The sequence below is a fragment of the Salvelinus sp. IW2-2015 genome, unplaced genomic scaffold (assembly GCF_002910315.2).
Source record: "Salvelinus sp. IW2-2015 unplaced genomic scaffold, ASM291031v2 Un_scaffold467, whole genome shotgun sequence".
Taxonomy (NCBI): Eukaryota; Metazoa; Chordata; class Actinopteri; order Salmoniformes; family Salmonidae; genus Salvelinus; species Salvelinus sp. IW2-2015.
Genome location: NW_019942558.1, coordinates 345,718 through 358,147, shown reverse-complemented (window position 1 = coordinate 358,147; position 12,430 = coordinate 345,718). Strand labels below are relative to the sequence as shown.

At 44.0% G+C, this 12,430-nt stretch overlaps 1 protein-coding gene across 1 annotated transcript in view; it reads right to left on the bottom strand.

The window, feature by feature from the left end:
* The window catches only part of cdc42bpb (CDC42 binding protein kinase beta (DMPK-like)), a 125,895-nt gene that overhangs the window by 79,615 nt on the left and 33,850 nt on the right, over positions 1–12,430 (bottom strand). Inside the window, exon 3 of the mRNA XM_024135499.2 lies at positions 2,177–2,260. Within this exon, the coding sequence (XP_023991267.1) occupies positions 2,177–2,260 (84 nt within the window). The remainder of the gene's footprint in view (positions 1–2,176; positions 2,261–12,430) is intronic.

The window sequence follows — 12,430 nt, the reverse complement described above, 5'->3', positions numbered from 1 at the left end:
AAAGAGGGGTTGGGGGTGGGACAATGCAAATAGTCCGGGTAGCCATTTGATTACCAGTTCAGGAGTCTTATGGCTTGGGGGTAAACGCCGTTGAGAAGCCATTTGGTCCTAGACTTGGCACTCCGGTACCGCTTCCCATGCGGTAGCAGAGAGAACTGTCTGACTGGGGTGGGTGGGGTCTTTCAAAATGTTTATGGCCTTCCTCTGACACCGCCTGGTGTAGAGGTCCTGGATGGCAGGCTGCTTAGCCCCAGTGATGTACTGGGCCGTACACAATACCCTCTGTAGTGCCTTACGGTCGGAGGCCGAGCAGTTGCCGTACCAGGCAGTGATGCAACCAGTCAGGATGCTCTCAATGTTGCAGCTGTAGAACCTTTTGAGGATCTGAGGACCCATGCCAAATCTTTTTAGTATCCTGAGGGGGGAATAGGCTTTGTCGTTCCCTCTTTACAACTGTCTAGTTTGTTGGTGATGTGGACACTACAGCCCCGTCGATGAGAATGGGGGCCTGCTCGGTACTCCTTTTCCTGTTGTCCACAATCATCTCCTTAGTCTTGGTTATGTTGAGGGATAGGTTGTTATTCTGGCACCACCCAGCCAGGTCTCTGTCCTCCTCCCTATAGGCTGTCCATTCGTTGTTGGTGATCAGGCCTACCACTGATGTGTCGTTTGAAAACGTAATGATGGTGTTGGAGTCGTACCTGGCCACGCAGTCGTGGGTGAACAGGGAGTACAGGAGGGGACTGAGCACGCACCCCTGAGGGGCTCCAGTGTTGAGGATCAGCGTGGCAGATGTGTTGCTACCTACCCTCACCACCTGGGGGTGGCCCATCAGGAAGTGCAGGATCCAGTTGCAGAGGGAGGTGTTTAGCCCCATGATCCTTAGCTTAGTGATGAGCTTTGAGGGCATTATGGTGTTGAACGCTGAGCTGTAGTCAATGAATAGCATTCTCACGTAGGTGTTCCTTTTGTCCAGGTGTGAAAGGGCAGTGTGGAGTGCAATAGAGATTGCATCATTTGTGGATCTGTTTGGGCGGTATGCAAATTGAAGTGGGTCTAGGGTTTCTGGGATAATGGTGTTGATGTGAGCAATTACCAGCCTTTCAAAGCACTTCATGGCTACGGACGTGAGTGCAACGGTTCTGTAGTCATTTAAGCAGAACATATTGATACAACAGTAGCTAAGATGGGGAGAAGTCTGTCTACAATAAAGTGATGCTCTGCCTTCTTAACACTGTCAACAACGCAGGTCCTACAGGCCCTAGTTTTGGCGCACCTTGGCTACTGTTCAGTCGTGTGGTCAGGTGCCACAAAAAAGGACTTAGCAATAGCAATTGGCTCAGAACAAGGCAGCACGGCTGGCCCTTGGCAATGCAGCACGGCTGGCCCTTGGCAAGGCAGCACGGCTGGCCCTTGGCAAGGCAGCACGGCTGGCCCTTGGCAAGGCAGCACGGCTGGCCCTTGGCAAGGCAGCACGGCTGGCCCTTGACAAGGCAGCACGGCTGGCCCTTGACAAGGCAGCACGGCTGGCCAAGGCAACAAAGGAGTGGCTCAACAAGAAGCACATTAAGGTCCTGGAGTGGCCTAGCCAGTCTCCAGACCTTAATCCCATAGAAAATCTGTGGAGGGAGCTGAAGGTTCGAGTTGCCAAACGTCAGTCTCGAAACCTTTCATGACTTGGAGAAGATCTGCAAAGAGGAGTGGGACAAAATCCCTCCTGAGATGTGTGCAAACCTGGTGGCCAACTACAAGAAACGTCTGACCTCTGTGATTGCCAACAAGGGTTTTGCCACCAAGTACTAAGTAATGTTTTGCAGAGGAGTCAAATACTTATTTCCCTCATTAAAATGCAAATCAATTTATAACATTTTTGACATGCTTTTTTCTGGATTTTTTGTTGTTGTTATTCTGTCTCTCACTGTTCAAATAAACCTACCATTAAAATTATAGACTGATCATTTCTTTGTCAGTGGGCAAATGTGAAAAATCAGCAGGGGATCAAATACTTTTTTCCCTCACTGTATTTGGAGCACAAATCAGTATGCAGAAATGGGTCTTCTCTATCACATATAAATAAAACTACATCCAGCGCAGGACCTTGACTTGACTGGGACTTCTAGCACTTCTATTTACAGCCTTCAATTGGAGATTTTGGACACTACAGTATGATCCATACCTCGGCTCTCTTCAGCATCTCCCACTTGTTCAGGATCTTCATGGCGTAAACACGTTCTGTGTTCTTCATCTTCACCACCGCAACCTAGAGAGGGGGAGTGAAATGGAGGGATTGGGAAAGAGATAAAAAACAGATGGAGGGGGGAGAGAGAGAAATCATTAATACACAATTAAAATGCAGCCTAATTAAGAGAGCTGAGAATTGCGGGTTCTTCCTTATTGATGTTTCCTGCCCTTTCCTACTGGCCTAGTTACTGTAAAACTAGGAGCCTCCCCCAGGACCCACTGCTTTCTAAGATAGTGGGTGCATTCCAAATGGCACCATATTCGCTATATTGGGCCCTTGTCAAGAGCAGTGCACTATTTATTATTGTATTTATTTCACAGACTTGCCTAGTTAAATAAAGGTTGGATTTAAATAATGTCACTTATATAGCCCCAGTAGGTAACCTATAATAAGTTAGTTCATCAATGTGTAATAGTTAGTAGTGGCACTAACATTTTGATCACCACCTGCTTTCCATATTCACTACAGCATATCCTCATATCCAGCATACCCCCCCCCCCCCCCCACTCTCAACACACACTTTTTTTTTGTTATGCATGTCCTTCCACACAGTGCATTCAGACCCCTTGACTTTTCCCACATTTTGTTACTTTACTACAGCCTTATTCTAAAATTTATTAAATTCTTTTTTCCCCCAAATCAATCTACACATGATACCCCATAATGACAAAGCAAAAACAGGTTTTTATCAATGGTAGCAAATTTATAAAAAATATAAACTGAAGTATGTAAATGTAATAAGTATTTATACCCTTTACTCAGTCCTTTAGGTGCCTTTTGGCAAACTCCAAGTGGGCTGTTAGAGTTGAAATCGGAAGTTTACATACACCTTAGCCAAATACATTTAAACTCAATATTTCACAATTCCTGACATTTAATCCTAGTAAAAATACCCTGTCTTAGGTCAGTTAGGATCACCACATTAGAATGTGAAACGTCAGAATAATAGTAGATTGAGAATGATTTATTTCAGCTTTTATTTCTTTCATCACGTTCCCAGTGGTTCAGAAGTTTACATACACTCAATTAGTATTTGGTAGCATTGCCTTTAAATTATTTAACTTGGGTCAAACGTTTTGGGTAGCCTTCCACAAGATTTCCACAATAAGTTGGGTGAATTTTGCCCATTCCTCCTGACAGAGCTGGTGTAACTGAGTCTGGTTTGTAGGCCTCCTTGTTCGCACACACTTTTTCAGTTCTGCCCACAAATTTTCAATAGGATGGAGGTCAGGGCTTTGTGACGGCCACTCCAATACCTTGACTTTGTTGTCCTTAAGCAATTTTGCCATAACTTTGTAAGTATGCTTGGGGTCATTGTCCATTTGGAAGACCCATTTGCGACCAAGCTTTAACTTCCTGACTGATGTCTTGAGATGTTACTTCAATATATCCACAATTTTCCTGCCTCATGATGGCATCTATTTTGTGAAGTGCACCAGTCCCTCCTGCAGCAACGCACCCCCACAATATGATGCTGCCACCCCCGTGCTTCACGGTTTGGATGGTGTTCTTCGGCTTGCAAGCCTCCCCCTTTTCCCTCCAAACATAACGTTGGTCATTATGGCCAAACAATTATATATATTTTTTCATCAGACCAGAGGACATTTCTACAAAAAGTATGATCTTTGTCCCCATGTGCAGTTGCAAACCGTAGTCTGGCTTTTACATTTTTTTATGGAGTAGTGGCTTCGTCCTTGCTGAGCGGCCTTTCAGGTCATGTCGATATAGGACTCGTTTTAATGTGGATATAGATACTTCTGTACCTGTTTCCTCCAGCATCTTCACAAGGTCCTTTGCTGCTGTTCTGGGATTGATTTGCACTTTTCGCACCAAAGTACATTTGTCTCTAGGAGAAAGAACACGTCTCCTTCCTGAGCGGTATGACGGCTGCGTGGTCCCACGATGTTTATACTAGCGTACTATTGTTTGTACAGATGAATGTGGTACCTTCAGGCGTTTGGAAATTGCGCCCAAGGATGAACCAGACTTGTGGAGGTCTACAATTTTCTTTCTGGGATCTTGGCAAATTTCTTTAGATTTCCCCATGATGTCAAGCAAAGAGGCACTGAGTTTGAAGGTAGGCCTTGAAATACATCCACAGGTACACCTCCAATTGACTCAAATGATGTCAATTAGCCTATCAGAAGCTTGTAAAGCCATGACATACATCCAAGCTGTTTAAAGGCACAGTCAACTTAGTGTATGTAAACTTCTGACCCACTGGAAATGTGATACAGTGAATTATAAATAATCTGTCTGTAAACAATTGTTGTGTCATGAACAAAGTAGATGTCCCAACCGACTTGCCAAAACTATAGTTTGTTAACAAGAAATTTGTGGCGTGGTTGGAAACACGAGTTTTAATGATTCCAACCTAAGTGTATGTAAACTTCCGACTTCAACTGTAAGTATCTAACCCCTGTCTCCAGATGTGTCTGAAGCACCATAACTGTTGGTTTAGATGTATTTGGCCTGTAAGTGCTTGTGTACGGTTTTGAATTTGCATCTTAATAAATCTTATTTTTCTCCAATTTCCACCTAAAATGACATACCCAAATCTAACTGCCTGTAGCTCAGGACCTGAAGCAAGGATATGCATTTTCTTGATACCATTTGAAAGGAAAAACTGAGGAAATGTGAAATTAATGTCGGAGAATATAACGTAAAAAAAAACGTAAAAGCTAATACAGACCAAAAAAAAAAGCGCTTTATTTTTTTTTGTCCGTAGTTGTGATACAACCTAGCGATTCTAGGTGTTATTTAGATGTTGTCCACACGATGGCAGCAGTGTATGTGCAAAGTTACAGACTGCCAGGAGTTTGCCCAAATGTGCTGAAGTGGTCAATTTATACATTTTAAAAACTTTAGTTTATAATGTCTTTTTAATCATAGCTCATTAACAGCTCTCATACATATGTCTAGGGCCAGAACTATTTTACAGACCAGAATCTCCACAAGCCAGCTTACTACAGTGTTTCCCCTAACATTGTACATATGGCTTTTTTCCCACCCACTAAGCTCTGTCCCACCCCTGTCTAAAATATTTTGGCTTCAACATTTTATTTTAAGGACTAATTGCGTCCCATCTGGAAAATAATCAAATTAGCCCCTCAAATCAAAATCCAACATGTTGAAGCCAAAATATTTTAGACGGGGGGACAGAGCTTAGTGGTAGGGCAAAAAGCCCATATGTTCAATGTTAGGGGAAACACTGTAGTACGCTGGCTTGCAACGGAAAAATCTAACTGAGCGTTTTTATTGGACAAGTCCAGTTAGTCCCTCCCTTTTTCTGTCCGTTTTCTTCCATTTGCTGCCTAATGAACAGAAGCCTTTATTCCCCCTTAATGCATACTGGATGTTGGTGTGCACATGAGGATCAAAACACTATGGCTGGCACCCTATTACCTAGGGCTCCCAAATTGCGCAGCGGTCTCAGGAACTGCATCTCAAGTGCTATAGGCGTCACTACAGACCCTGGTTCCATCCCAGGCTGTATCACAACTGGCCCTGATCGGGAGTCCCATAGGGCGGCGCACAATTGGCCGAGCGTCGTCCGGGTTAGAGGAGGATTTGGCCGGGGTAGGCCATCATTGTAAATAAGGAGTTGTTCTTAACCTTTATTTAACTAGGCAAGTCAGTTAACTTCTTATGGCTGGGGGCAGTATTGAGTAGCTTGGATGAATAAGGTGCCCAGAGTAAACTGCCTGCTACTCAGTCCCAGAAGCCAAGATATGCATATTATTAGTAGATTTGGATAGAAAACACTCTGAAGTTTTGAAAAACTGTTTGAATGATGTCTGTGAGTATAACAGAACTCATATGGCAGGCAAAAACCTGAGAAAAAATCCAACCAGGAAGTGGGAAATCTGAGGTTTGTAGGTTTGCCTATCCAATATACAGTGTCTTTGGGGTCATATTGCACTTCCTAAGGCTTCCACTAGATGTCAACAGTCTTTAGTACCTTGTGTGATGCTTCTACTGTGAAGAATGAGGGAAGGAGAGCTCTTTGAGTCAGGTGTCTGGCATAAGCTGACCATGCGCGCCCCCGTGAGAGCGACCTGCGTTCCATCGCATTTCTGAAGACAAAGGAATTCTCCGGTTGAAACATTATTGAAGATTTATGTTAAAAACATCCTAAAGATTGATTCTATACATCGTTTGACATGTTTCTACGAACTGTAATGGAATTTTCTTACTTTCGTCTGACCTGAGCGTCATCAATTTGGATTTTAGAACTAAACGCGCGAACAAAAAGGAGGTATTTGGACATACATTATGGACGTTATCGAACAAAACAAACATTTATTGTGGAACTGGTATTCCTGGGAGTGCATATTGATGAAGATCATCAAAGGTAAGTGAATATTTATAATACTATTTCTGACTTCTGTTGACTCCACAACATGGCGGATATCTGTATGGCTTGTTTGTGCTCTGAGCACTGGACTCAGATTATAGCATGGTGTGCTTTTTCCCTAAAGTAAAAAAAAAAAACTGTCACAGCGGTTGCATTAAGGAGAAGTTTATCTTAAGTTCCATGTATAACACTTGTATCTTTTATCAATGTTTATTATGAGTATTTCTGTAAATTGATGTGGCTCTCTACAAAATCACCAGATGTTTTGGAGGCAAAACATTACTGAATATAACGCGCCAATGTAAACTAAGATTTTTGGATATAAATATGAACTTTATCGAACAAAACATACATGTATTGTGTAACATGAAGTCCTATGAGTGTCATCTGATGAAGATCATCAAAGGTTAGTGATTCATTTAATCTCTTTCTGCTTTTTGTGACTCCTCTCTTTGGCTGGAAAAATGGCTGTGTTTTTCTGTGACAAAGTACTGACCTAACATAATCGTTTGGTGTGCTTTCGTCGTAAAGCCTTTTTGAAATCGGACACTGTGCCTTTACAACAAGATAATCTTTAAAATGGTGTAAAATATTTGTATGTTTGAGGAATTGTAATTATGAGATTTCTGTTGTTTTGAATTTGGCGCCCTGCACTTTCACTGGCTGTTGTCAAGTCAATCCCGTTAATGGGATCTCAGCCATAAGAAGTAAGAACAAATTATTCCTTACAATGACAGCCTAGGAACAGTGGGTTAACTGCCTTGTTCGAGGGCAGAACGACAGATGTTTACCTTGTCAGCTCGAGGATTTGATCTCGCAACATTTCGGTTACTGGCCCAACGCTCTAACCACTAGCGCACTATTTAGGCTAGGGTGTCATTTCAGTCATGATGTTGACCTCTTACACCATGACCAAATCGGTCCGCCCGTGCGCCCCATCGTCTGCATGATCATTGAGTCAATCCCCACCAGAAACGATCTTAACATGCAGGTTAAAATACCAAAACCAACTGTGAATCAAACCATAAGTCTATTGACGCACCCATACGTCAATAAAAGTAACATAATAAAAACAAAGATATGTTTTTTGCATGGGCTACATCTCAATACACCGCATCAGGCTATGTTGGCCTTCCGCATCTGCGCTGGAAGGAAAACGAGTTACAGCGGTGTTTGTCAGACCATGAGAAAATAGGTCTTCTCACAAAAAACACTTGTATCATCTGAACGGTTTGGCCTTCAAAATTATTAGGAGCAAGTGGAAGACTCACGAACATGATGCTGTTCTCCGTTTTGCTCTACGACCCCAAGGGTCACGGAACTCCTCTGAAGGCAACCCATACAAAACAAACGGAAGTAAGGAGAGTTTTGTGCCAACCAAAATAAGGGGTTAAATATGCGTTAAAAAACCCACCTAAAATATCTTCTCAGCTTTCATATACCTCCTCGGACAGACTCCGCACAACCTTATGATACATTTTGTTTTTTACCATTTATGAACATGCTAATTAATGTGAACTTATGGATACCAATTTAATGTCTGTGTGCACTATGAAGGAAGTTAGAGTTTCGCGAGCAAATACCAAATAAACTCAGCAAAAAAAGAAAAGTCCCTTTTCAGGACCCTGTCTTTCAAAGATAATTCAAATAACTTCAATCCAAATAACTTCACAGCTCTTCCTTGTAAAGGGTTTAAAACACTGTTTCCCGTACTTCCCGTAAATAATGAACATGCACCTGTGGAACAGTCGTTAAGACACTAACAGCTTACAGATGGTAGGCAATTAAGGTCACAGTTAGGAAAACTTAGGACACTAAAGAGGCCTTTCTACTGACTCTGGAAAAACACCAAAAGAAAGATGCCCAGGGTCCCTGCTCATCTGCGTGAACGTGCCTTAGGCATGCTGCAAGGAGGCATCAGGACTGCAGATGTGGCCAGGGCAATAAATTGCAATTTCAGTACTGTGAGACGCCTAAGACAGCATTACAGGGAGACAGGACGGACAGCTGATCGTCCTAGCAGTGGAAGACCACGTGTAACAACACCTGCACAGGATCAGTACATCCGAACATCACACCTGCGGGACAAGTACAGGATGGCAACAACTGCCCGAGTGACACCAGGAAAGCACAATCCCTCCATCGGTGCTCAGACTGTCCGCAATAGGCTGAGAGAGGCTGGACTGAGGGCTGGCTTGTAGGCCTGTTGTAAGGCAGGTCCTCACCAGACATCACCGGCAACAATGTTGCCTATGGGCACAAATCCACCGTCGTTGGACCAGACAGGACTGGCAAAAAGTGCTCTTCACTGATGTGCCGCGGTTTTGTCTCACCAGGGGTGATGGTCGGATTCGCGTTTATCGTCGAAAGAATGAGCGTTACACTGAGGCCTGTACTCTGGAGCGGGATCGATTTGGAGTTGGAGGGTCCATCATGGTCTGAGGCGGTGTGTCACAGCATCATCGGACTGAGCTTGTCGTCATTGCAGGCAATCTCAACGCTGTGCGTTACAGGGAAAATATCTTCCTCCCTCATGTGGTACCCTTCCTGCAGGCTCATACTGACATGACCCTCCAGCATGACAATGCCACCAGTGATACTGCTCGTACTGTGCGTGATTTCCTGCAAGACAGGAATGTCAGTGTTCTTCCATGGCCAGTGAAGAGCCCGGATCTCAATCCCATTGAGCACGTTTGGGACCTGTTGGATCGGAGGGTGAGGGCTAGGGCCATTCCCCCCAGAAATGTTTGGGAACTTGCAAGTGCCTTGGTGGAAGAGTGGGGTAACATCTCACAGCAAGAACTGGCAAATCTGGTGCAGTCCATGAGGAGGAGATGCACTGCAGTACTTAATGCAGCTGGTGGCCACACGAGATAATGACTGTTACTTTTGACCCCACCCCTTTTTCAGGGACACATTATTCAATTTCTGTTAGTCACATGTCTGTGGAACTTGTTCAGTTTATATCTCAGTTGTTGAAACTTGTTATGTTCATACAAATATTTACACATGTTAAGTGTGCTGAAAATAAACGCAGTTTACAATGAGAGGAAGTTTATTTTTTTGCTGAGTTCAGTCGAATATCATTGCTATAAATCAATGCACGGGCACTCTCTCTAGCATCCAAAATACAGTGCATTCGGAAAGTATTCAGACCCATCGACTTTTTCCACATTTCGTTACGTTATTCTAAAATTGATCAAAGTACTTTTTTCCCTAACCAATATACACATAATACCCCATAATGACAAAGGAACACCCGACTGTTAAGACATTTTGGCAAATGTATAACAAATATAAAAATCACATTTACATGAGTACTCAGACCTTATACTTTGGCAGCGGTTGCATCAGAGTCTACTTGGTTATGACGCTACAAGCTTGGCACACCTGTATTTGGGGAGTTTCTCTCATTCTTCTCTGCAGATCCTCTCAAGCACAGCCATTTTCAAGTCTCTCCAGAGATGTTCAATCGGGTTCAAGTCCATTCTCTGGCTTGGCCACTCAAGGACAGGTTTCCTCCAGACGTGACGCTTGGCATTCAGACCAGAGAATCTTGTTTCTCACAATCACAGTCCTTTAGGTGCCTTCACCCCCGATTGCTCAGTTTGGCCGGAGCTCTAGGAAGATTCTTGGTGGTTCCAAACTTGTTTCATTTAATAATGATGGAGGCCACTGTGTTCTTGGGGACCTTCAATGCTGCAGACATTTTTTGGTACCCTTCCCCAGATCTGTGCCTGCACACAATCCTGTCTCGGAGCTCTACGGACAATTCCTTCGACCTCATGGCTTGACTTGCTCTGACATGCAGTCAACTGTGGGACCTTATATAGACAGGTGTGTGCCTTTCCAAATCATGTCCAATCAATTGAATTTACCACAGGTGGACTCAAATCAAGTTGTCGAAACATCAAGGATGATCAATGGAAAAAGGATGCACATGAGCTCAATTTCGAGTCGCATAGCAAATAAGGTAAATAAGGTATCTGTTTCTTATTTTTAATAATATGCTAACATTTCTAAAAACCTGTTTTCGCTTTGACATTATGGGGTATTGTGGTTAGATTGATGAGGAAATTGTTTTATTTAATCCATAGAATATGGCTGTGACGTAACAAAATGTGGAAAAAGTGAAAGGGGTCTGAATATTTTCTGACCCGTGTTTGGCAACACAAACACTGGTTGACAGGTGCAAGCAGTGTGGGTGAACTGATTGAAATACATGTACATGTAAAAAAAAAAAACGCTTGCGCACGTTCACAAAGTAGCCGGTCTAGTCGGTGTTGGACCAAATCCACTTTGGCATCGGTCTGCGTTCTCCTTCCCCCTCTTGTCTCTTTATTATTTTCCCCTTCACTCTTCTTTCCCCTCGCTCTCTGTGATTCTGTCTTTTGCTCCTGTCTCTTGGCTCCCTTTCCCTCTTCTCATCCCTCGCTCTCTCTGTGATTACCTGGTTTTTGCTCCTGTGTCTCCTGTTCCCTTTCCCTCTTCTCATCCCTCGCTCTCTCTGCGATTACCCGGTTTTTGATCCTGTGTCTCGCGTTCCCTTTCCCTCTTCTCATCCCTCGCTCTCTCTGTGATTACCTGGTTTTTGCTCATGTGTCTCACGTTCCCTTTCCCTCTTCTCATCCCTCACTCTCTGTGATTACCTGGTTTTTGCTCATGTGTCTCGCGTTCCCTTTCCCTCTTCTCATCCCTCGCTCTCTGTGATTACCTGGTTTTTGCTCCTGTGTCTCACGTTCCCTTTCCCTCTTCTCATCCCTCGCTNCTCACGTTCCCTTTCCCTCTTCTCATCCCTCGCTCTCTGTGATTACCTGGTTTTTGCTCCTGTGTCTCACGTTCCCTTTCCCTCTTCTCATCCCTAGCTCTCTGTGAGGATCTGTCTTTTGCTCCTGTGTCTCGCGTTCCCTTTCACTCTTCTTTCCCCTCGCACTCTGTGAGGATCTGTCTTTTGCTCCCGTGTCTTGGTTCCCTTTCCCCATTCTTTCTGCTCTCTCTCTGTGATTATCTGGTTTTTGCTCCCGTCTCTCGCGTCCCCTTTCCCTCACTCTCTGTGAGGATCTGTCTTTTGCTCCTTTGTCCTGCGTTCCCTTTCCCTCTTCTCATCCCTCGCTCTCTGTGAATATCTGGCTCTTGCTCCGTTTCTTGGTTCCATTTCACTCTACTCATAAACCACTCTCTCTGTGAATATCTGGCTTTTTCTCCCGTCTCTTGGTTCCCTTTCACTCTATTTTCCCCCTAACTTTTATCACCCTCGTTCTTGCTCTCCCTTGTTTTAAAAGTCATGCAGGGTGAGTTTCAGAGGGAGGAAGGAAGAGTCAGGACGGAGTGAGCTTTTTTGGCATTAGTCGGAGAGGGACGGTTCTCTGACCTCCATTTCTCCCTGAAAAGGACTTTGTTGAATGTGGTGAGAGAGACAGAGACACTATCCATCATAAGTGTTTGGCCTGCATTTCCTGTTTATCTGGAAAGGCATCATGTAACTTACGAGCCCACAGGAAACTGCAGAGGGCGCGAGGTAGGCCAGAGTCGACGGCAACAGCAGCTAACAAGACGTAGAGACGTGCAGCCTTGTTCACACAGAAACACTCACGGTGAGAAAGTGCAAAGTAACAAGTGTGTGTGTGCGCGCGCACACGGGTGACCAAGCTATTAAATTAGCGCCTACAACTAGGTCTTATATTTTGAAATCGACAATAACAATGGTGGAATTAATTGTGTTGACTAGCAAAAAAGTGACGTGGAGTATTGGTTTCACAAAAAGTATCATAAAGTTTGAACTTTCGCAGTGTTACCACCCTCAAGATGGCACCCCTTAGAGCAAACAAACC